The 25,886-nt window shown below is 46.7% G+C and overlaps 2 protein-coding genes across 4 annotated transcripts in view; one reads left to right on the top strand and one right to left on the bottom strand.

Annotated features, from left to right (window-relative positions):
- The first annotated feature begins 270 nt into the window (after positions 1–270).
- Positions 271–3,589, top strand: LOC133342876 (ferritin, heavy subunit-like). The gene is made up of 4 exons (XM_061552239.1): positions 271–576; positions 2,337–2,483; positions 2,948–3,073; positions 3,222–3,589. The coding sequence occupies exons 1-4, from the start codon at positions 475–477 to the stop codon at positions 3,372–3,374; spliced, it is 528 nt and encodes a 175-aa protein (XP_061408223.1). The 5' UTR covers positions 271–474; the 3' UTR covers positions 3,375–3,589.
- A 1,408-nt stretch (positions 3,590–4,997) lies between these two features.
- The window catches only part of LOC133342303 (tubby-related protein 3-like), a 37,244-nt gene continuing 16,355 nt past the window's right edge, over positions 4,998–25,886 (bottom strand). Inside the window, exons 4-12 of one of the 3 annotated variants that reach the window (XR_009755117.1) lie at positions 23,046–23,219; positions 20,757–20,893; positions 20,310–20,525; positions 19,416–19,528; positions 17,911–18,025; positions 14,874–14,972; positions 13,158–13,329; positions 12,846–13,059; positions 10,920–11,057 (exon numbers count right to left, since the gene is read on the bottom strand). Coding sequence is in view for 2 of the 3 variants with exons in the window: in XM_061551388.1 (XP_061407372.1) it covers positions 10,924–11,057; positions 13,158–13,329; positions 14,874–14,972; positions 17,911–18,025; positions 19,416–19,528; positions 20,310–20,525; positions 20,757–20,893; positions 23,046–23,219 (1,160 nt within the window). In the remaining variant the exon portion in view is untranslated. Of the gene's footprint in view, positions 11,058–12,845; positions 13,060–13,157; positions 13,330–14,873; positions 14,973–17,910; positions 18,026–19,415; positions 19,529–20,309; positions 20,526–20,756; positions 20,894–23,045; positions 23,220–25,886 lie in introns of all 3 variants that reach the window. The other 2 variants (XM_061551388.1, XM_061551399.1) reach the window with 2 other exon arrangements.

Here is a 25,886-nt window from a genome sequence, read left to right as displayed (position 1 = left end):
TATACGGGGGGTGGGGGGGGGACAACCTTTGTCTTTGTTTTGTGTCACGCGCGTTTTTTGTGTGTGCGAGAGCCGCCCACCTCCTGGAATCGCGATTCCGTATTAGAATCGCCAACTCACCGCGAATCGCGATTCCGTTGTTAGGGATTCGCCCTCTGAGCAGGAATCGCGATTCCGTTATTGGAGTCGCGCGCTGAGTAAGCGAATCGCGATTCCGTAGCTCCTCCCCCACCTCCTCGCTGGGTATAAATAGAGGGAGCATCAGCTTCGTGCGCCACAGTCGAGCTGCGTTCCTGCTTCAACAGTGTTTGAACGGAACCACCACTTCGACTCTCGCCTCCTCAACGCTTCGTAAACGAGCAGACGTCAACAACTCTCTGTTCACAAGCCAACCCACCCCTTTGGGCCTGTTTGTTAAAGCAGTTTTTTGTTTATTTGTTACGCTCGCAAACGAGAGAAGCAAAGACGCGCACGATGACTTCCCAGGTTCGCCAGAATTACGCGCAGGATGTGGAGGCGGCCATCAACCGACAGATCAACATGGAGCTGTCTGCCTCCTACGTCTACCTCTCCATGGTAAAGCACACATAACCCAGCTGTCCACGTAGGAGGAAGAATATCTCTTAATCGCTTAGCGAACGTCAAGGGCGTGTGGTGAGGCAATGGCGGGCTTTGTTAGAGGGGACGGGCAAAGCGGTGTTCGCGTGTTACGGGCGACGGAATTAATTGGGGTTATCGAGGCGGGTTTCGTTTGTTTGTTTGGTTGAGGAGGGTTTCGTGCGTGGGTTTGTTTTTTTATTGGCGAGCAAATTTTCTGTGGCGGTGTTGGTGAAGATGAACTTTTAAGGGGAGGGAATAGGTTTTGGTGGGGTGGCAAGGGCTCGTTAACCGAGTCGTGTTACCATCTGGAACGAAGTTTGGTTTTTTGTTTCGAGGTGGATGAGGTGCGTTTACTGGTGGTGGTAATAATGATGAACGAGGGTGGTGGTGGTTGTTGTTGTGGGCGATGTGGAGACGACGCTGGGGTCGGTGGTGACCGAGGCGAGTGCGAAATGGCGGCCGTGGTAAATAAATAAATAACAGCTGATGCGCAGACGCGTTTGTTAAAATTTAATTTTAACAAAACTTAAAAACAAACACTCGTGAGTGGTAGCGCATTGAATCGTCTACCATTCTGCTTTGTATCGTCGTCTGTGAAATGTGAACGTTGTTTTGACGCGTTCCCGTCTTTTTTTGTTGTTAAATGTATTGCACATTCGTTAGCGTTGCGAACACGCAGTTAGCATTTTAAAAACATCTCTCCATCGTCTCTGCCCATCGACAGCAGCCGCTAAAGCTTTCGTTATTTCGGTAATTCCTCCCCCCTCCACCCACCCAAGCCACTCGTGCACATGAAGGACTAATCGTCGTCTCGCAAAGGGTTGCGACCGACCCCTCCGGTTAAACAAACTCTAATCCACTGCTGGATGAATCCACCACCACTGCATCTCGACGATGCATTGTCACCTTATTTGAAGGTCACGACTCGATTAAAATACATTTGGGGTTGTGGATGTAATTTAGGACAGTTGGGGGGGCCAGGGGGGCTAATTGGTAGACAACGAGCAGAAATTACCACGTGGAAAATAAAACATCTCTCGGTGGCCGGAGAGAAATATTTGCGAGCAGAGTAGTTTCTTCAATAAATGAAGCTTACCAATGTGGCTAATTAAGCAAGTGTTTGTAGTTGAACGAGAGTTGGAGATGCCTCTGGCCAGCTTGGCCTGGGAAGGTGGTTAGGGGGGCATTGAATGGGGCGAGATGGGCGTTGGCTTGCCACGGAGAAATGGTTCGCGTGGCAGGCAAAGAACACTTTGTTACTTGGGCAAACGTGAGTCAATAATAGGTGGCGTGTGGAAACGTGCTCGAAATGACCGCATAGGGGGGAGGGGATTTGGTGAGGGAGGGGAGAAGCTGTTTACGCCTCCAGTATGTAATAAAAAACCCATCGTCTAGCTGGCTTACAGCACAAATGGTTTTCTTTTATAGTCATTTGCTGGTTTTTTGGAGCAAATGCCCCTTAAGAGTAGGAAAGGGGGGTGAGGGCAGAGCGTTTTTGCCTTAAATAGTTGAGAGATTTGTCCATGGATACTTAATGCAAACATTCGTGTAATGTTTCGGCATGTAATTCCATGGGTAGCCACATGGGGGTGACTTGTGATTTTAGTCAAAGCACAGGGCGTTTGCTGTAGCGCTTGGCCCGCAGCATACACACCAAGGTGGCGTTGACAATAATAGAAGCTCGTACAATGACGGAGAGCGTCGTGAATAATCCTGTTGTTGCTTCGTATTTGCAGGCATACTACTTTGACCGTGACGACGTGGCGCTGAACAACTTCTTCAAGTTCTTCAAGGAACAGTCCCACGAGGAGCGCGAGCATGCCGAGAAGCTGATGGCCTACCAGAACAAACGTGGCGGGCGTGTTGTCCTCAAAGACGTGAAGGTATGATTCAAATATACTTTTTGACAGGGGTGCACATGAGAAAAAAATCTCCACATTTTTTGCGATTAAAATATTTGAATGGTTTCACATTTCTGGCAATGGGAGGCGCTGGTTACAATTATCACGTGAAAATAACTGCATGCCCTGAAAGCCAATTCATGTGCAGAGACCGATAAGTTAAGTTAAAACGTGGGTGAAGTCTCGCCTACACATTCTTAGGTTTTTTTCGGTAAAGTCACATCGGTAAAAAATTTAAATTATTAAAAATAAAATAAAAATCACGACGTTTCGGAGGCAACACAAGCCTCCGTCTTCAGGTGGGACCATCACAGCACGCTATTGACTTAACCCGCCTGCATGCATCACAGTAGAGTTAAAACCAATTTCACAAAGCGTGGGGGGGGGGGTTGTTGAAGGTGACGTAGAGACGTTTCACATTTCCCGTGTGTTGGGTGTGCGTGTAGAAACCTGAGCGTGACGAGTGGGGCAGTGGGCTCGAGGCCGTGCAGCTGGCGCTGCAGCTGGAGAAGAACGTGAATCAGTCGCTGCTGGATTTGCACGCCCTTGGCAGCAAGGAGAACGACCCTCAGGTACGCTGCTGGAGGGATAGTGGAACACATGTGCCTCTCAACCTTTCCCGTTTTGATGACGTACTTCGTTTTAAATCTGGTTTAATATATTGATTAGCATCTTTTAACAATGGTTTAACTATGTTTTGTGGTTTTTAATGTTCTGCAGCTCTGCGACTTCCTGGAGAGCCACTACCTCGAGGAGCAAGTGGAGGCCATCAAAAAGCTTGGGGATTTCGTCACCAACCTCAAGCGCCTTGGAGCATCGCAGTCTGGCATGGGAGAATATCTGTTCGACAAGCTCACCCTTGGCAGCAGCTAAATCTCCATCATAACGTTAACACATGACAACGCGTTAATGTTTAGTTGCTTTGCCAGGGTTGCTTCCTAACGTAGCAGGGAGTTAAATGTCGATTCTTCATCCAAAGTGCTTTTGTGATGGTTCTCCCCCCCCCCCCCACCATCTCTGCCAGTTGCTTTCGCTGCATGTCATGTGTAACATTCTAAGCAAAAATAAAAATTGACAAGCATGATAAATTGTGTTGTGTTTGTTTGACCAAGTATGCTTTAAGTATGGAAATTTAATTATGAACGTTGACTAATTTTGATTTTCTTATGAAATTTTAGTTGTCCTTTTGACTGTCCAGCATTGAAAGAGATACCTTTTGAATGGTGCCACACTAGATGTGCAGACATTTTGTGGGGCTACCTACAGCATTGCCACATCCCATTTGCAATGGGGGGGACTAAAAGGGTGGCCTTCAATGTGCTCCCCCCAACAATACTCAAATGTGAAAACACTCCTTACAAGGTGGTGGTGGACCTCACTGATGTCTTATTGCAAAAGTGGGGCCTCCCTCTGAAAATTAGTGAAGAACATGGCACTACATGCTTGGACAAGATGTTACCAGTCCAAATGTCACTGGCTTATCGTGGCAGACTGGTCCACAAATGGTGTGTGGCCCACGACCTTGTTGGTGAAATATTTCAGGGTAGGTGTGTAGTGCATCAAATATAATTGCATTGTTACGCTGATGTGCATCGGATCATTGCGATTCAGAAAATGGAGCACAATCCACCTCACCAACCAGAGTTGGCACCAAATTACTTCGTTTTTTTGGATTGAAGGGATTTTTAAGATTAGGCCAACCATTAAAAATTTAATTCGGTGACTTAGAAGCCATGCCCCCGAAAGAAGAGTACCAGAGATGCCTCGACAAAAGCCAGGACCGCTGGGATTTCTGCGTTCGGTCAGGACCAAAACTACTTTGAGGGTGTTAAATTTGATTTGGCATGTCCTTTAGTTTTTTCTCGATTAAAATAGCACCCGGTACTTTTTTTTTATCAACCCTCGTAAGGTGGAGCTTCTTTCGCAAGCCGTATACGTGGCCAATTGTGCTAATCGGCATACCCTTTCAACCCCGAGTGCCGACCTTATTACAGACCAATTCAGAACGCAGGAAAAATGTTAAGTGTGTCATGGCACTTTATATAGCACATCACTCCCATATGTTTCAATAAGCAAAAGGTGTCGGGCTGGACAATTAGTATTTTTTTCCCCCCCCAAAATGAATCTTCACATGTTGGACAGGCAAGGGATACGCAGCGTGCTGACATCTACAATATATCTGTTTTTGGGTTGTGGCTTCCTCTAAGTGTTAATCCCGCTGTCAAATCTCCATAGCTGTCAACTCCTTACCAGTGCCCTACATAAAGACCAATTCAGACCTCATTGGCCACCCTGTGCCCTTATAAATCTCAACTTTCATCCTACAAAATCCCATCGCAAGGGAGAAATACTCAAAAAAAGTTGCCCGTATTGCAACAGGTGTACGCCGTATGGACCTGAAAACTCAAAAGAATACGGGGTAAATCGTATGGGTTGACAGCTATGCAATCGGTGGTGTGGGGTTAACTCGTTAGCAACAAAAAAATACACGGTAACTAAAAGGAACAAGGCCGTGCGTTTTGGAGTTGTAAGCAAGCACGATTTATTCACAAAGTCACGTACATCTAGGAAGTGAACAACATAACGTACTGCTGGGGTCAATCCACCCAATTTAGTGGAATGTATACACAAGCGAGTGCCAATTTTAACCAATAAACCATCGCGACGATCGGCAAAATCACTGCCGTCGCATCGAGTGTCACCTAATCAACATCGTTAGGGTCACTGTGTCAGAAGCCACGCCAAGTAGACACGATCGCGTGAATTGGCCGTACTTCGAGCAATCACCACGAGCAACCTCGGCAGGTATAAAATGAAGCGTCGCACGCAAGCGGTGTGTATTAATTAATGCCACCGAACGCGTTGACACAGAACGTTTTGAATCACGTGCAAATCGTGGGGCACACAACGTGCTACTTTCCGACGAAGACCCAGAATGCCACGGGCAGCCACCACTCGTTACAAAAAAAACTCACAATTGTCGTCATTCCGTACGAAACGTACCGTTTGCACGGAACGGATGTTTGGCGCCTTGCAGTTACGGGTGGTTTTTTTTTTGCGAATGGACTTCTTTTGTTCAAACAGGTGTCGTTTGTTCAATGGAACGTCGCTTGGGAAAAATTGACAAGACGACTACAAATGCCGACGAGGTTTCCCTCGTTTTTCGCGACGAGGGACACGTTCCGGAAATGCTCATGAATAGCAAATTTGGCGGATAATGATAATGGCCAATGAAAACCTTTTAAACGAATTACCTTAAATAAATACATAACTAAGCTTTATCTTTCATCATTGCATCTTTTCATCACTTTAACTCGTCGCATTCTCATTACTTTATCTCATACCTTTATCTCATCACTTTATCTCATCACTTTATCTCATCACATTCTCTCTTATCGCTTTATCTCTCATCACTTTCGCTCTCTCTCGACGCAGTCGCGTAGCATTCCAGATGCGATTCGCGGATGGCCAACATCGCGGATGATAGACGGGTTCGCGAAAAACGAGGGAATGCAATCGGCCATTAAAAAGCGTATCCTACTCGCCGACGGAATGAAACAGCAACGCGTCATTTGTATTTTGTCGAAACAAAAAGCGTTTTAGGATGCAGCGAATGGGTTCAACGTCAGAAAATCAGCGAATCGTAGTGGATTCTACCCCACTTGCTGTCACGACTGGGACGCAACAGGAAAACAAAATAACAAATGCGTCGAGTACACACGTTGAGCCAGTACTGCAGTTGGCTGACGAAGAGAAACAATTAACATCTTTGTAAAACCATAAGTTATTCAACGTTTTTGTTGTTGTTTAAAGAAAACCCAGCACGACGCAATTCATTACCGCCGGGCACCATCGACGGATCACCCGTTACAACAACACCCATTTAGCGCACAGGTGAAACGAAACATGTGGCAACACGGACCACCACCCCGACACACGCCTCAACAACACTCCCACGGCGCCTTACAGGAATTTAGCTTTCTTGCTGGCCCCCCCACTGCGACGCCGAAGTGCGTTCGACGTTTCCGCGGACGTGGAACGGCGCTCGGAGCCACCGAGTTCGTTGGTAACTTGAAAGCCACCCGAGAGACCGTGGGGGCCTCTATAAAGTGTCACCTGCCTCAAAGTCGCTGTCGATTGAACGCTGCTGCTGCTGTAAATATAACGATGGCCTGTGTTCAAAACGGCGGGGGCACACCACACGGCAGAGGTCACAACCGGGTACCCGATACCCGTACCCTACCCGATACCCGGCTACCCGTACCCGGCCGGGTACGGGTACCCGTTTGCGACCCTGGTGCGGCCGGGTACGGGTAGGCCGTGAGTCACTGGTGAGTAACCGTTTGTCACTCATTTCCCAACGTCTTGTCTCTTCTCACGATTCAAGTTGCTAGAATCAACCCACCCGTGCCTTCAACATGGCTTCATCCCAGAGGTCGCAATCAGGTACCCAATACCCGTACCCTACCCGTACCCAGCCGGGTACGGGTAGGGTACGGGTACGGCCGGGTACGGGTATGGCCGGGTACGGGTACGGCCGGGTACGGGTACGGCCGGGTACAGGTACGGGTACCCGTTTGCGACCCTGGTGCGGCCAGGTACGGGTACGGGTAAGGAATCAAAACCCGTTTGCGACCTCTGCCACACGGAGAAGCCAAGCAAGGCAGTGAGACGACCCTGGCTTTGATACTATTTACGGTACCCTAGTTACTACAATGCTGCAGATTAATCAGCGGTTTTAACTCCAGCTGGACTGGCACCTCCGGGAGGAAGCAACACCGCTAACAACTTAGTCCCAGCGTTTCCATCCGTTGGACAATCGTGTGCCACCGGTGCAAAGTTGTGCAGCTGCGGGCAATGGAGTACAAAATTGTGCTTTGACTGTGCAGCCGTGGCCTAAGGGGGCATCGCCGGAACATCTAATTTTCGTGGCGCTAACGAGAGCAAAGCGAGGGCTCGCGTGCGAGATGTTTATCGCGCTGGGCGGCGGGGGGGGGCAGAGTGAAAGCCACGCCAATGATTGCTTGCTATTCATTCGCAAGAAGATGTACAACTTGGTTGCAATTAGAGATGTCCAGGCAATCACTTTTTGGGAATTACGTTTTAAAAAAAAGGATTTTTGGGAACGGCTTGGTGGCACGAATGATTGCTCGAGCATTGACCGGGCCTTCGACCGCCTTGCTCATTCCGCTGGCTTCGGAGTAATGTTTTAAACGAGTAAGAAGTCTTTTGATGGCGAAGTGCACGATACCGGTGTGGTCATTTGTATTTGCTCGTCTGTTAGGGGATTCATAAACGATTTGGCTTAGAGCTGTAGTTTGAATGGAAATGTCAGGCTTTCTCAGACGGATGGTCGTTTTGCTCAGGCATCGCGACGAGCAACTTGGGAACGTACAGACCTGGCTTCCCCACACTGTAGGTGTTGCTTTGACCATACTTCACCAGGCTGGTTAGTGCGGGCTGGTGCAGGGGGTGCCAGCTTCGAACCAATTGGAAATTCACTCGCCACTTATGTTAAGCCATGGCCGGGAATTTAACTTAGGTCGCTGAGTTAACCAGGGGGCTCTCTCCAACCGTCACTGGCTATTGGCTTAATAAACGTGGTTGTGCAGTTATGGGGAAATACTCTCCATACTGACCTTCATATTTATATATCTAATAAGCAGAACAAAAATATTACTCTTAATACAATGAACTTAAATACAACATCTGTCATTATGCGTTAACTACTGGCAGATGGCTGTGTGTCACGACTAATGTGGAAAGCTGGACAAACTTGAGTAATTACAGTAATGCTGAGTCTGGGGTCGGGCCAAAACCATAAGACGATGTAGTTTTGGCCGATAACACTCAATTAAAACCACGTCGCATCAGTGCAGGGATCACGTGGCTTGCCTGAGCCACAGGGCAAAGTAACTGTTGCAAGTTTATTTTCAAAAGAATAGCTCCATGTTTTTTTTTCGAAGTTTGGGGTGCACACCGTTTGTGTGTGCAAGGTTCTCGCTGATGCGTGACACAAATTCACAGCTTTGTCGCGTTTTGATCGTTTTTCCACCCCCCCCCCCCCCCCATCGCTCTGTTTGAAAAATATGCTTAAAATTCTGACAATGCCAGGAATTAAAGGAATTACAAAAATGAATCTTTCCTTTGGAAATCATCTCCGGTTTTTTTGTCATTTGCCCTGCTAATCCGAGCCTTTGAGAAAGTGAAAAAAACATCGGGATATTTAAATGTAATGATGTTAACTGTGAATGTGGCATTTTTACAACTGCTGATGAAAATATTTTTCGGTGAGGTACAAAATCTAACGCAGTTGGATATTAACACTATCGCTAGATAATTTACATCCGTAAAGCTGTTGTTCAACACTGGCGTCTATACCATGCTTGACATTTGCAAAGATTAATTGCTTGCAAAGATTTAATTGAGCTACGCTTGAAAAGTGTATGTGGATGTATAATTGCTTTTAGATTTGGACGAATTTACATTTCACGGTTTTCTTATTTTGACAATCTTCTGAAAAACATTCATCTAGCCGCACGGGAAAGTATTTCTTCTTCCGTTTAACACGTGGTAGGCTTACACGACCAATCTTAGCCGTAATTGTTAAGGTTTGTCACGTAAACAAAACGTACCAATTAGTTACTAGTTCAGCACACCGGTATGTCGGACAGTAAACCCACAACATTCACAATTCGACATTTCGCCGGCAATTACAACCAGCCTCGTCAGATGACAGCCATAATTGTGGAGAAATGCTTCTGTTTCTGTCTGTTTGGCCAATATTTCTACATTTGAAGCTTTACATCAGCAGCACCTGAACAACTCTTGGAACCTCCCATTTCAACCAGTCTACATAACAAAGGCTCATTCCTTGCAGCGTGTTTCAGCCGCACCGAACCTCACAATGGCTCCTCCCACCCTCAACCAGTATACATACAAGGACTGTTTTCTTGGAATTTCTCTTACTTGATGCAGCAGTCGTGCTATGACGGTTCCACCTGAAGACGGAAGCTTGTGTTGCCTCCGAAACATCGTGATTTTTATTTTATTTTTATTTTACTTTTATTAATTAAATTTTTTTTACCTAGGTGACTTTACCGAAAAAACCTAAGAATATGAATATTGGCCAATATTGTTCACGATGATTATATGACACAGAGGTTCAAGGTGGAGTGAGTTCATGGTCTCAGCTCGGTCACAAATGACTGCACAATAATAACCTCTGCACTTAATTTGCCTATAAATTTCCGGGATCTGAGAATTTCAAACAATGGTTTCACTGTCATGAAATGATCATCACTCTCAGCGGCCGGGCGGGTAAGTGCTACCCCCTACCGTGCTGACCAGAGGTCATTTTAAGGGATTTCAGAGGTAGCTATTATGTAACAAAAGAGTTGCCATATCAATTAAAACACAATTTGCTCAGTCAACAAGCGCTGGACTATAATTCTACGAGTGGCCCAAATTATTCTCATTGCGTCTCGAAAGTAAAAGCCAAGCTCAAAATGTGTTAAATATACTGGGGGAAATATAATAATACGATTCAGTTTTTTCCGTACGTAACCCGTGATCTGTTCAATTAATACCAAGGTCATTAAATTTGCCACAATCGATGATGTTGCCTTTTATAAAGTTACAAGTTAAGGGAAATGCAATGTTTTCACCTGTAATATCAATGTTTACTTTGGAAGAAAATAGGCGAAGAGCATTTTTAATATATTATTTTACATTTAAATTGTATTAATAACCTCGTTTTCCATCATGTTTTTGTCTATTTTAATGTATAGTTTTGTATAGATTAAATATAATCATTTAACTGTAAACATCGTGCTTTTAATATTTGTCATATAGGGTGGCTTTATTGCATTTATGTTACACAGTGGCTTTTTTTAAGGGTGCATATTAGCGATATTTTTTTACTTTTCAAATCTTTACTGTTTGCTTATTTCCCTCTAATGCTTGATCGCTGGCTTTTGTTTTCAACAAATAGCGTGGAGTCGCCACCTCCACGTGACGAGAAAACGAACTTGACCAGCGTGCGTTTTTGTTTTTTAATGATTTTTCATAAATTGCCATTGGACGTTCAGAAGAAGAAAAAAAACTCGTATTTATAAATGAGTGACTTTTTCAAAAAGGTTACTTTGGCCTGTGTCTTTCCAGCCCAATGTAAACGCCCTCACGGCGGCTTTACGACCCACGGGGGTTCCTAAAAAAAAACAACGAGTTTTTGTTGTTGTTGTTATTTTTCCCTCCCAACGCCTTTCGCTCACGTCGCACACAGGGAACCACACACCGAACGGGGGCCCAAACTTAGCCGCGAGCGTCGCGACCCCGAATCGGCGGTTACGCATACGTGCCGGGGTCCACGCTGCTCGACCGCCTCGTAGGCGACGTCTGGTCGAGTGGCCGTGGATGGCTTTCACTCGCAGGCCAGCTTGCCGTCGAAGCTCGAGAGGGCGATGGAGAACGCTTGCAGGGCGCACAACGGGTAGCTGTAGTCCATGGTGAAGATGTCCTCGGCGACGCGGCCAAACTGCATGATGATGTACTCCGCTGCACGTGCAAAAACAAAGACAGAGAATCCCCATGTGCCGTGTAGCCGTTTTAAACAGTTTGTTGTTGGGGCCGGGTGCTGTTCGCGGGTAGAACCTTTGAAGGCCGGCCGACACAGCGCATGGTGTGGGTGGGAGACAGGTGGCCAGCACCACGCTCGGCCACCTTTGCGGGCGAACAAAGACAAAGATCCCCGCGTACTTGCGTAGCCTTTTAACAGAATGCCTGGACGAGTGCTATTCGTGAGTAGCACCTATGAAGGCAGGCTGACCAGGGCAAACGTACGGTGGTGGGGGGAGCAGGGGGCGGGGGTGACCAGTATCTCGCCTGGACGCCTGTGCCGATGTTTACACACCGCACCGGGTGCTCATATAAAGCTGAGTCGAACGATGCAGGCCCGTTACTGGTTCAGATATTCGTCACTGATGATGGCCCTGAATGGGAATCGAACTCGGGTCGCCGTTGATCGAATTGATCTTGATCCCGACTTTGCAGCCTCCTCGACTGAGTTATTCTAACGTTTAACCGTGGTTAATTTCCGTAATTGACTGCATAATGACGACGCCATCAGCAAATATACGATGGCTGATGCTTTCTCCATCTGTATTTATGCCGTAAGTACCTGCATACATCGTTTAGCGTGGCATAATCGAGGCACATTGTTAATATTCTTAGGTTTTTTCGGTAAAGTCACTTAGGTAAGCGTGCTGTGACGGTTCCACCTGAAGACGGAAGCTTGTGTTGCCTCCGAAACGTCGTGATTTTTATTTTATTTTACTTTTATTAATTTTAATTTTAATTTTTTACCTACGTGACTTTACCGAAAAAACCTAAGAATATGAATCCTTGCAGTCACGAAAGCTTCAAATCTACACATTGTTAATCTTCCTTCAATAAAATGTATCCTGAAGTCGAATCTTAGCGCCAGATACAGCCACATTTGCCAGTGTCACTTTGAACTTTGAATCTCACCCATGTATTGAATGTGCAGTGTAATTGATGGACTGAGTGTTGTCTTGGTGTGGCCTGGGACTGTTGTTGTTGTTGTTGTTTTGCTGCCTTGTCCAAGCTTGCATTTGGTGTTGACAAATCGGCAGGAATTGTACGTACAGTACTTGTGTAATTTGTACTTCTAAACTTTTACGGATTTATTTTTAATGACTTTCCTTTATGATGGGACCTTTTTGGAAGCATCAAAGTATGAAAAATAAAAATAGGTTTTTTATATAGCTGCTCACTCTGAGCTATCAATGCTCTGATACGTGCATTGTGTTTGTACTGTCCACCTGTTGGCATTCTCTGGTCTGACACTGGTGAGACAAGGCCATGAAGAAGGCCGTCTCTGGTGTAGGCCAATGAGTTTAAAAGACAATGCCATAATATATTAACAGAGCATATTTGTTTGCATGTTCACCACAAGTACGTGTGGTTAATGCAGAGTTGATTCTTTGCAAAAGGTTTCTATTTGGTGTTTGAACATCTTAACACCTCCTGTTTTATTGTCAGAAAGGGTAAGACCTATTCCTATTTTTCATGTCTTGCTTACCTTTTCTCCATCTTGCACTCATATCGCTTTTTGCATTGTTTGTTGATGTAACTCGCCCTACTGGACATCTGTGAAAAAGAGCTTCATAGCTCATCGGATTTCTCCTGCAGTCTAAAGAAAGATTCTGATTCTGATACTCAAACCCAAACGGACCAAGATACAGGAGCCTGCTATTCTAATGAAGCAAAAAAACACACACTCATAACCCTACCCACGTGCTCGCGAATGTTCGGGGCTCTGACCTCTGACCCGCGGGGCTCATCATCGTCACCACCACGATCCATGAGCAGATTTGCCCCGTAGCTGTCCACTGCACATTTCGTCATTTGTTTCCACTTTCCTCTGTCTTGTTGCCAATACGCTCCAAGTAGTGGCCACATCTTTCCGGCACAAATCTCCTTACGTCGTCGTCGTCGTCAAGCCATTCTCTATTAGGCCTTCCTCTTTTTCCGATTCCTTACATTTTTCCGAACAACAACAACAACAACAAACACTTTTACACATCTACTACCGTCGTGGTGTACTTTGTATTTTAGCCAACGACGTGAGCTCACGGTCGTTGTAGTGCACGATCTGGAAGTTCTTGACGGAGGCCTGGGTGACGCGGCCGTGAAAGTTGAGCACGTAGGACTGCGTGTCGTCGTTCCACACGGGCGCCTTGTTGTGCAGCTCCACCGTGTGCTCCGTGTTCTTGTTGTGCCAGCGCGACACCAGGGTCTCGTGCTCCTGGGCGCCACACGCCACACAACGCACAGACAGGGGACGTCACACACGGTGGTGTTCTAAATTTCGATGTAAAGCTTTCGTGACTGCAGGGATTCATCTTCTTGGTTCTTTCGGTAAATTCACGTAGAAGGGAAAAAAAATACCTTGTAAGCCCATGTAACGCCCTCTCTCTGATCCCACTTGATTATACACACGCGCGCATTGTTGTCTTTGTAAGAGCCATAAGACAGAAAGTGAATGTATTATTTCTGCGTACACATTTGATGTACGTCTGTCATTCATTTGTTGACAGACTGGGCATATTTGATTTTGAATATTCCAACCTTCGATTTAAAGCTTTCGTGACTGCAGGGATTCATATTTTTGGTTCTTTCGGTAAACTCACGTAGAAGGGAAACGTCGTGATAATTTTATAATGTTTTATTTTTATTATTTTATTATTTCCCTTCTACGTGACTTTACCGAAAGAACCAAGAAGACGGCGGTGTTCTTTCTTGATTTGAAGCTTTCGTGACCGCAGGAATCCATACTCTTAAAGTCACGTAGGTATAAAAGAAAATACATCGCGACGTTTCGATCGCAACACAAGCGGTCGTCCTCAGGCGGAAAAAATATAATCCAACAGCGGTGGAACTGCTGGTGTTCTTGCTGTGCCAGCTTGACACCAGGGGTCCTGGGTGGCACACTTCAAACAAAGAACCCCACCTCCCGCCCGCATAGCCTTCAACAGACCTGTTGGGGCAAGTGCTGTTAGCCAGCAGCACCTATGAAAGGCAGGCACGGGCACAGGAGGGGATGGGTGGCCAACACCTCGCCCGGCCGCCTTTGTCTCCCGAGTGGCAATGTTTACACACCGCAACCAGGATGCTCATTTGAGGCTGAGTCAACTTAGGCTGTAGGCCCGGGACCGATTCCGATAATCGTCACTGGTGATGGCCGTGAGCGGGAATCGAACCCGTGTCGTCGGGTTCATAGCGCAGCGCGCAGACCGCTACACCACCGCTGTTTGCGAGCACCTATGAAGGCCGGCACGGCGCACGAGGGGGTGGGTGGCCAGCACCACTCCCCGTGGTCACGTGGATTTTTCTCCGGGTCCCCCTGTTTTTTCCCTCCACGTTTAGAATCAACATCACGCGTTTAGAGTACGCGGGTGCTCTACATTTCCACGTGATAAGCCACTTCGTTGAGCTATCATTTGTGATAGCAAGGTCGCTCCTGATGCAAAAGAGCTACATAGCACAGTGGGGCCTTAGCTGGTGAAATAAAAATATTTAAAAAGTGTAGAAGTCTTCTTGGTTCTTTCGGTAAAGTCACGTAGAAGGGAAGTAATAAAATAATAATAAAAACAGACCTTTTTCTTCACCTGAGGACGGCTGCTTGCGTTGTGGCCGAAACGTCGTGATAATTATTTGATCATGTTTTATTTTTATTATTTTATTACTTCCCTTCTATGTGACTTTACCGAAAGAACCAAGAAGATGAATCCCTGCAGTCACGGAAGCTTTACATCGAAATGTAAGTGTAGAAGTATTGAAGTTTCTCACGTTTCTGGGCTTGATTGGAACGCGCTCGTGACTCCGGTTCATTCCAGGGATGATCACCGTCATTTTCCTCGGTCCCTTGAATCCCAGTACATTGGTCTCCTAAACACCGGGCACAAACACACACATCAAAGCATCATCATCAACAGCAGCAGCAGCATCACAACAACGACACCAAATGTTGTGTTGACTACAACGAACTTAAGGGGCCGTCCATAAATGACGTCACGCGATTTTGGACGATTTTTTACCCCCCCCCCTCGTCACACATCGTCACAAATGTCTGACCCCCCCCCCCCCCCCACTAGGTGCGTGACGTCATTAATGGACGGCCCCTAAGCAACCTCACAGACATTTCACGATCATCCGAACGACGGGGTACGGTGGGGGGGGGGTGATGGCTTTTTTTGCGCCCTTGAGCTCACAAAAATGTTGGAGGTGATTGGTGCCCTCTAGAGGCACCTGCTGCGAGTTTTTAAAATTTTTACAAACGGAGGGCACCAGAAAAAAAAATACGTACTACAATGACAATAGTTTCAAGTGATTTGAAGCATGTTTTTTTTTTTTGGGGGGGGGGGGGGCAGAGCTTTGTGACGTCTTATTAGAGGGGGGGGGAGTTTGACTTTTTGTGACGCCGTGTGACTAGGGGGGGGGGTCAAAAATAGTCCAAAATCGTGTGACGTCATTTATGGACAGCCCCTAAGAACGAAACGGGAGGATTTCTCCACAAATCTGTCTGCCCGATGATGCTCGTTATAATTACTGGCGAAACGTCGTTCTCAGATGGTGTGCTGTCCTCGTAACAAATTGACACGTTCTGTTTACGTGACAAACCTTACTAATTGGCTGTGTCGGGTGGTGGCGGGTTTAACAACACATTTATATATTTACGCGATCTAACCCACAAACCTCGATTATGGATAATATTGGTTGTGAAAGCCTACGCATTAAACCCACTGATTTATAGTTTAATAAAGTGTGGCTTATTTTTGCTATTTGTCCATGATAATTGTTTTTTAACCCTTCTATCTGGCAACAAAACTGACACCTTTTTTACAAGGAGTCATGTTTGCATAGACCACAATACCTGCAGTCATAATGCAAAAAAATAAACATAACTCTGATAATGTATGCACTGTCCTTGAAGTTGATTGGTCCACACCCGAGACAGCTTTCCTTAGAGCCTAGTCTCACATGGGTTGGACTAGATGACGCCAAAAGGCGCACAACTCAAAGACAATGCACCATCAAAGTATGAGAGCTCAGGGCAAGCATTTACACCATTGGAACCTCATTTGCCAGTAAAAAAATTGATAATTGGTTTTTTACCCTTCTATCTGGCAACAAAACTGACACCTTTTTTACAAGGAGTCGTGTTTGCATAGACCACAATACCTGCAGTCATAATGCAAACAAAAACATAACTCTGTCAGTTTTGTTGCCAGATAGAAGGGTAAAAAAACAATTATCATATGTTTTACTGGCAAATGAGGTTCCAATGGTATTTGTCCATGGTTTAGCACACACACGAAACTGAATGTGCTCCACATTCCATTTTGTTGTGGATGATGAAGGTCAGATCGTCTGAGTAAGTCCGACACAGCGGTATTCTATGAGCACTTTTGTAAAGAATAACAATGACGCACTAAAAAAGATCAAATCACTGGGAGAGTAGTAAAAAAAAATCCATGGCAATACCGTTACACGCGCATTATAATAATGAACGCGTTCGTTTTTGCAGGCAATGTCTCCGATTCACAATTGACTTTTGGATCAGTTTCACGTAACGATCTGCCCAAAGTTGTGTCGTTAAGAACCCTCCACCACCCAACACAGCCCAACAAATGACATTGCCACATGTAACAGGCGTTTTAACAACGCGCTCCCCCTCCAGTGAGTTGAAGAACAATCGTCACCACCACATTTTTTGCAATCGGATACTACGTAATAATACTGCTCCGCTAAAAAACCCAATTACTCTATGAGAGTGAACGGTTACTTAGACAATAATAGCATAACCCATCACGCAAACTCCGGTCATGCTCGCAGAGGCTTTTGGCCAACCATCGAACAAAGATGGCGGTCACCGCATCGCGTGCTTTCAGATGCGCTTATGCGCCGTCTGGAACGTTTTTCCTTCCGATATTAGGAAGCCACGCACTTTAAAATCATCCAGTTTGAAAACTAATTTCTATAGAGCTGCTTTTTCTGTTTAGTATCTTGTCCTTCCCCCGCACCTCTGCTGCCACGGTTTGGGCCATGCACAGGTGCGAAAAAAGTTCAACATACATACGTACAGGTGACATTGCAGATATGTAATGTAGTATAGAAACTTGAGCCATCAACATACATACGTACGTAAAGAAGGCTGTCTGTGGTGTAGGCCAATCAGTTTCAAAGACAATGCGTTTATCAGAGCATGTTTGTTTGCATGTTCACCACAGGTATCGTGTGTGGTTAATGCCGAGATGATTCCTTGCAAAAAGTGTTCGATTTGTTGTTTGAACATCTTAACACCACCTGTTTTATTGCCAGAAAGGGTAAAACATAAAAAAAAAGATTTTCACACTTTGATACCGGTAAAAAACGGTCCCATGACTTGCATAATAACGTCACACAGGAAAAAAACGACTCCAATCGGAAAAAATTAACCCGTAAAAACAAAGTTTTTCACTATAAATCCTTTATATGCGTGGCGGGTAGAGTCCTCTCGTCCTCTGGCTTGAGATGGCTGCCACCTATGGGTCAGATGATTGCCTGCCACCATTAAGCAATTGGTAATTAAATATAAAAACAAATTCCTAAAAAGTGTAAAGTTATGGAAAAAAAATTTTCACGAAAATAAATTGTCACGCACAACGAGCCTGTGTGCAAAATGTCAGCTCGATTGGATCACGGGGAGTGGGTTAAAAAACGACCGAAAGATTTGCACGGTCGTAAGCGCGCAAGTAAGCAAGCAAGTTAACTTAATATAAAGGATTTAAAAACGCCGATGCCCGCGTGACAAAAGACACCCACGCCCGCAAACTTTGGCACTTACGTAGCATACGGCAGCAAGCTCTTGCCGCAGGTTGGATCCATCGCCGAGGATGCCAGTGCGGTCTGGCTTGATCCCGTTGTCGTAGACTGTGAACCTGGTGCCCATGACGTTGGACCTGCGCGTGCACACAGCGAACAAAAATGGGGGAAGCCCGACCCACCCACCCCAGCCAGAGGCGTAGCTAGGTTATTTTGCGCCCGGGGACGAACTATAAAATTGGCACCCCCCCCCCCCCCCCCCCCCCCCCCGTTTAATCACATTTTCCTATTACATCGAATAAGGAATAACAATTTAAATTTTAATGAAACATTGTATTTAAAGAAGCAAATTTATAGAAATTATATTACATGGCTCACTCAGTCACTGTCGTAGACTGGTTGACATTCTACAAAAGATTATTTTTTCGTGATTTCACGGTCGCAAACTGGTCAATCACGTAATCAAAATCTGTTTTTTCCAATTCTAGATTTGAAGATTCATATTCTTAGGTTTTTTCGGTAAAGTCACGTAGGTAAAACATTAAAATTACTTTTATTAATTTTAATGTTTTACCTAGGTGACTTTACCAAAAAAACCTAAGAATATGTTTTTTCCAATGTTTATCTTTCAACGCTAAGAAGAACAAGATCGCTGAGACGATCTTGTCCCATTGAAGCACGCAAATACGACAAAATAAGTTTCAATTTGCTGAACGACCGCTCACAGATTGCAATTAAAACTGCTATTGTTCATCAAATTTGCAGTGAAATTCGCAAATTCGGAAATATGTCGTCTCCATAAAACACAATAAAACCAAGAAGATCCAAAGGAGTTTCTGGTAGAACTTCATTCCGGTTACTGAGCAGCATTTTGCAATCTCCAATTTCTGTGAAAAGTTCGTGGCCATTGATGTCGGTGTCATAGAAATTTCCAAAATCTGTGCAATTTCGACGAATTGCATCGACATCTGTGTCGGATAGAAGAGTTTTGACGTCCAGCAGAAATCAAAATTTTGTGTTCAGGTCTTTTAGTCGTAAAAACCGTGTTGACATCTCATGTTGAAGTCGATAAAATACGCTCTTCATAACGCGCACAATTTCTTCTTCTGCTGAAAGTCCTCCATCTCTTGCCAGTTCTCCCGGCATCTTCCGACGTCGCCTAATTCTTCTGTCCACATCTATCCCCCAGGCTGTGCATCTTGTTTTTGCGTTTTCTAGTGGCATCTACATCTCTAAAACGTAAAGAACCAGTAGCATCTACATCTCTAAAACGTGAAAAACCAGTGGGACATGGAAATCAAACTCAGCTCCTTTTCCTTGAAAAAGCAAACGCCTAAAAAAGTCTCTTGGATAAACTGACCCCCCCAGCCATACAAAATGTGGAATTGTCACCACAAAGTTGCTCATTTGAGTAAAGAAGGCACTGGAATGACTTTGATTAAATGTTTATGGAAGATATCTGCCAAGTGGGATTTAATGAAGGGGGTGGGGGGTTTAGTCGTGCAGAGGGTGAGAACCTCAACTTACCTGAGCTTGCCGATGTAACTCTCCCCTTCGCGGGACAGATTGGTAGGGTCCGTGGACAGCAGATAATTAGAAGTTTTACTTTTTTTCCGCTTCCGACCAGCCAGCAAAAACACCTATGATATAAACAAAAACACATACACACACAACCACACAGTTATGGAACAACGTACACACATACTACAAACAGGAGTACACTCCAAATATACAACAGGCGTCAGGGTCGGGATCGAAAGCCACGCACTCCTCCTTTCCTGTATACCAGGCGGAGGTAGTAGCAGTAGTATCATGGGACCTTTCTTGCCAGTATCAAAATATAAGCATTGGTTTTACCCTTTTTGGCAATAAAACTGTTGTGTTAAGATGTTAAAATACCGAACAGAAACCTTTTGCAAGGAATCCTGCCTGCGTTAACCACGCATACTTTTGGTGAACATGCAAACAAAAAACATGCTCTGGTAATATATGCATTGTCTTTGAAACTGGTTGGTCCACACCAAAGAAAGGTGTCTCTAGTGTGGACCAATCGACCAGAGCATGTTTTTGTTTGCATGTTCACCACAAGTACTCTGTGTGGTTAACGCAGGCATGATTCCTTGCAAAAAGTTATTGATTTGCTGTTGCTGTTTGAACATCTTAACACCTGTTTTATTGCCAGAAAGGGTAAAACCAATCCTTATATGTCATAGTCGTTAACATCTCCTAGCCACCGCGACGTCGCGTGCACGTTGTCCTGACGTTTTTTTTGCGGCGATTGCCTGCCTGCGCTGAGAGCTTCTTTCGCATCGCATGGAGCCAACCGTGAGAATTCACCAGAGGGTGCGGGAAATGAGCAATCGACCCGCTGTGGGGGGGGGGGGGGGGGGGTGGTGGCAGCGGCGGTGTTTCGGCGCTCGCCTTTTTGCCGTCGTCGCGATCCATGTGCAGGAAGTAGGTGGGGAACATCCCGCGGTCCATGCCCTTCTTGTCGCGCGTGATGCGGCACTTGACGGGTCCACCCTGGGGCGCCGGGCGCAGAGCGAACGCCTCGAGGTCCCCCACCGCCAGCGGGGGCGAGAACCCCCCGCCGGGGCTCCCGTCGCCGCCGCGGACCCCGCAGGACGCCCCGTCCTCCTGTCACACGCGAGGAGAGAGAGAGGCAGGCACGCGCTCTAACCCCAAAAAAATCACCTGTATCATGGATTCATTTACTTAATTTCGTTCACGGCAATTTGCGATCACCGTTTGTCGGCGCATTATCATCAGGGTGGGGGTCCCTTCAGCTAACGCGTCGACCGGGGCGGCGGCCGGGGCGGTGGCCACGTGTGGCCGCGTGCGGCCGCGCGGTTACCGCCAGCAACGCGCCTTGCCGTCGCGCGCGACCCCTCCGTGCGCGTGGGACGACGTCGGCGGGGCGAGGAGACTCTCGGCCGGATCGTCGGCACTGCCCTCCTCCTCGAAGCCCTCCTGGCCCTCCTCGAAACTCAGGCTCCCCGTCAGGCCTGCTCGCCGTGCACGTGCGAGCGTGCGTGGTCAAAGGGTCGACGGAACAACAACAACAAACAACAAACAAACAATCGCCTTTTGCCACTTAAGTGGCGGTGATGTCACCACGGCGGCTTGTGCCAGGCGGGTCAAAGATTCACCACCACCACCAGCCATGCCAGAGAATCGGGTGAACGCTGATGTGTGGCTGTCCTGAGTAAACAGTTTGAGCTTTTGGTGTAGATGTCAATCCAGAACAATTGTTATATTCTTATTTATTATTATAGCGAAACTATTGACACCCTTTGCGCCCATCCACTGCTCCACAAAAGCCTGCCAAGCCGTGTCGGTCATGATCAAGTTTAAACATTAACTGCCATATCTCTAAAATAATAGAATCGTTTTGAATCCCTCGACCTATGGACATGTGCCCATTTTTGTGTATGACCTACAGTCGAATCGGCCACACAAGAGTGGGTTGCTCAATGATAGGCACGGGAAAAAAAATTGACGCGTAAGGATCGGAGCCTCAATAAGGATTGGAGCCTCCAAATGAAATCACGACTCGAACCATGACAACTGATGAGATCGTTGTGTGACAGGTCAGTAGTGGAACCCAGGCCATCCCACGCAAAACATGGCAACGTTGGGCATGTGATGGGAAACATTGACCTCAAGTTGGCCCAACGTTCCATAATTACTGGGCTGGCGCAAGGAATCAAATTGGAGCCACCAGTCCAACTCCTCCATCTCCTAGCCCAGGGGGTCGGCAACCTGCGGCTCCGGAGCCGAACGAAAAATGTTTCTTCTTGTTATTTTGGTTGCCGACTCCTGACCATGGAAGTCCAGTTCACTGTGGAAGTCCAGTTCACCATGGAAGTCCAGTTTACCGTGGATGTCCAGTTTACCATGGGAGTCCAGTTCACCATGGAAGTCCAGTTTACCGCGGGAGTCCAGTTCACCATGGAAGTCCAGTTTACCATGGGAGTCCAGTTCACCATGGATGTCCAGTTTACCGTGGAAGTCCAGTTTACCGTGGAAGTCCAGTTCACCGTGGGAGTCCAGTTTACCGTGGGAGTCCAGTTCGCCGTGGAAGTCCAGTTTACCGTGGAAGTCCAGTTCACCGTGGAAGTCCAGTTCACCACGGGAGTCCAGTTTACCGTGGGAGTCCAGTTCACCGTGAGAGTCCAGTTCACAGTGAAAGTCCAGTTCACCATGCGAGTCCAGTTCACTGTGGAAGTCCAGTTCACCATGGAAGTCCAGTTTACCGCGGGAGTCCAGTTCACCATGGAAGTCCAGTTTACCATGGGAGTCCAGTTCACCATGGATGTCCAGTTTACCGTGGAAGTCCAGTTTACCGTGGAAGTCCAGTTCACCGTGGGAGTCCAGTTTACCGTGGGAGTCCAGTTCACCGTGGAAGTCCAGTTTACCGTGGAAGTCCAGTTCACCGTGGAAGTCCAGTTCACCACGGGAGTCCAGTTTACCGTGGGAGTCCAGTTCACCGTGAGAGTCCAGTTCACAGTGAAAGTCCAGTTCACCATGCGAGTCCAGTTCACTGTGGAAGTCCAGTTCACCATGGGAGTCCAGTTTACCGTGGAAGTCCAGTTTACCGTGGGAATCCAGTTCACCATGGATGTCCAGTTTACCGTGGAAGTCCAGTTTACCATGGGAGTCCAGTTTACTGTGGATGTCCAGTTTACCGTGGGAGTCCAGTTTACCATGGAAGTCCAGTTCACCATGAGAGTCCAGTTCACCGTAGAAGTCCAGTTTACTGCGGGAGTCCAGTTTACCGTGGGATTCCAGTTCACCATGGGAGTCCAGTTTACCGTGGCAACCTGCAGCTCAAGAGCCGCATGTGGCTCATTCAGGACTCTTTCACGACGGTATTTATTAAGGGCCGTATTCACCACCACAATGCATCGCGGCTCTTGAAATATTGTGTGTGGGGGGAGGGGTGGGGTTAACCGAATTCGAAAAAAAAATGACTCTTCCTGCTGTTTCGGTTGCCGACCCCTGCCCTAGCCTACTCGGTATTCCCGGTGCAGCTGCACCGCCTGCACACTTGCTAGCTACGCCGCTAAGGCATTTGATGTGCGGGGTGGGGGAGGTAGTGGGGGAGGTGGTGGGGGGGGGTGGGGTGGGTGCCCGGGTGACCGCAGCGAACTGCACCGCGATGCGCGAGGGCGTCCCGCAGCTCCGGGTTGTGATGCGGGGAGCGCACGTCGCTCTGCGAGCCGGGCTCCAGGACGGACCCCAGCGCCGGACACTCCCGCAGGGTCAGCACCTGCACACGGCTGGTCAGTGGCGCCGCCTCCTCCTCTCCACACGAGGGGATGCCTCCTGCTACCCTCCCCGCAGAGACAAAAGATCCCCCGTGTAGCCTTGACAGACTTTTGGGGCAAGCGCTGTGTTAGCGAGTAGCACCTATGATGAAGGGCGGCACGGGCACACGAGGGGGTGGGTGGCCAGCATCACGCCCGCATGCACACACACACAGAGACGAAGAGCCCCCATATAGCCATGACAGACTTTTGGGGCAAGTGCTGTGTTAGCAAGTAGCAGCTATGATGAAGGCCGGCACGGGCACACGAGGGTATGGGTGGCCAGCACCACGCCCAGCCACTTTTGTCTCCCTCTGTAGTGGCGATGTTAACACCACCGCACCAGATACTCATTGGAGGCTGGGTCGACCAAGGAGAGACCCATAAGTGGGTCGGATAATCGTCTCTGGTATTAGTCGTGAGCGGGAATCGAACTCGGGTTGTCGGGTTCGTAGCGCAGCGCGCTAACCACTGCGCCACCGCTACACACACGTGTGCATATCCTCTTAACGGCGCGAGCATTGCGATGTTTTTCATATGGGTCCACGTGTTCGCAGACGCTGTGGTGAGATTCGGCTATAAGCAGTGGTTCTTATGAACATTTTTTTTAAGGTAAATCATTGAAAACACAAATCAAGCACGGAGCACGTAAGTTGCAACTTACTTACTTTGTTTCACCAAACCCGATGTCTTTATCAACGTTATTCATTTTCTTTACGATTGATAACCAAAGGGGTGCAAGGCTGCAACAAAGGTTAAGATAGCACTCGGCGAGACGGACTCTGTCTCCGCCTTGCATTCAGAGCTTAGTCTTGACCCTCCATAAGGAAATCTGGTCTCATCTGGAGGAAATCTCATTCTCATCAGATTGTTCCCGTTGCAATCTGCCAATGTCTCAACTACTAAGAATGGGGCAGAGTACTGCTATTACGTGTAAGAGGGTTTCGACAGACCTGTTCTCCACCTGAGGACGGCTGCTTGCGTTGTGGCCGAAACGTCGTGAGAATTATTAAATTATGTTTAATTTAATTATTTTATTATTTCCATTCTACGTGACTTTACCGAAAGAACCAAGAAGATGAATCCCAGCAGTCACGAAAGCTTTAAATGGAAATTTGTTCATTCAGACTCTGTCTTTCCGACAGACCTGTTCTTCACCTGAGGACGGCTGCTTGCGTTGTGGCCGGAACGTCGTGAGAATTATTTTATTATGTTTTATTTTTATTATTTTTTTTATTTCCATTCTACGTGACTTTACCGAAAGAACCAAGAAGGTGAATCCCAGCAGTCACGAAAGAAGCTTTAAATCGAGGGTTTCCCTCGTTATTCGCGACGAGGGACGCGTTCCGGAGATGCTTGTGAAGAGCAAATTTCGCGGATAATCAAATTTTCCTCCCAAAACCTACCTTTTTCATGAATGACCTTAAATAATACGTAAAAAAGCTTTATCTCGCATCACTTTATCTCATTACTTTATCTCTCAGCATCTCTCATCACTTTATCTCTTAGCACTTACCTCATCACAGGTGGGGTTTTTTTTTTGTTGTTGACGAGATTCTGTGCAAGGGCGGCCGTACACACAAGACGTGGGTTGAAATTCTTTCGTTTGAAACTAAACTGCTAAAACTAAACTTAAAACAATGTCACCAGGTCATGCCCACTGAGCTGCTACAGAGCTCTCTTTCACGGAAGCAACCTTGCCACAAATGATAGCTCAACGAATTGGCTTATCATGTGGAAGTTCATAGCAGCCAAATAGGCTCTAAGCGATGGTAACACATACTCTTAGTTTTTTCGGTAAAGTCACGTAGGTAAAAAATGAAATTAAAATTAATAAAAATAAAATAATAAAAAATCACGACGTTTCGGAGGCAGGGATTCCAAGATGCAAGTTCTTAAATACAAGTTAACTTGTATTTAAGAACTCACATTTTGGAATCCCTGCCTCACTTGATACAGCAAATCTGGCTGTGACGGTCCCACCTGATGACGGAGACTTGTGTTGCCTCCGAAACGTCGTGATTTTTCATTATTTTATTTCTATTAATTTTAATTTCATTTTTTTACCTACATGGTGACTTTACCGAAAAAACTAAGAGTATGAATCCTTGCAGTCACGAAAGCTTCAAATCTAGATGGTAACACAGTTGGATATTTACGGTGCGAAAGAAGTTCAACATACATAAATGAGAGAGAGAGAGAGAGAGTTCGTGTGGAATGGCTATTTCTCCTCCTCCTACTCCGTTGAAGGAGAGCACGCTATACGGGTCCGTAGTCCTGGATGCATGGCCACAATCGCACTGCTGCGGCTTGCACATTTAGTGTACACGCCGCACAACAGAGGTCGCAACCGGATACCCGATACCCGTACCCTACCCGATACCCGGCTACCCTGGTGCGGCCGGGTACGGGTACGGGTAGGCCGTGAGTCACTGGTGAGCAACCGTTTGTCACTCATTTCGGGTAGGGTACGGGTACGGGTAGGGAATGGGTACCCGTACCCGGCCGGGTATGGGTACGGGTACTCATTTGCGACCCTGGTGCGGCCGGGTACGGGTAAGGAAACAAAACCCGTTTGCGACCTCTGCTGCACAACACGTTTGAAATCGACAGGAGTAAAGCTTCGACTTACGAACAAATCGACTTACGAACAGACCTCTAGGAACATAACTAGTTCGTAAGTACACAC

The sequence above is a fragment of the Lethenteron reissneri genome, chromosome 2 (genome assembly GCF_015708825.2).
Source record: "Lethenteron reissneri isolate LAM-NWPU_2019-01 chromosome 2, ASM1570882v1, whole genome shotgun sequence".
Classification (NCBI taxonomy): domain Eukaryota; kingdom Metazoa; phylum Chordata; class Hyperoartia; order Petromyzontiformes; family Petromyzontidae; genus Lethenteron; species Lethenteron reissneri.
Note: the sequence above shows the minus strand (reverse complement) of the source record. Positions and strands in the feature narration are given on the sequence as shown.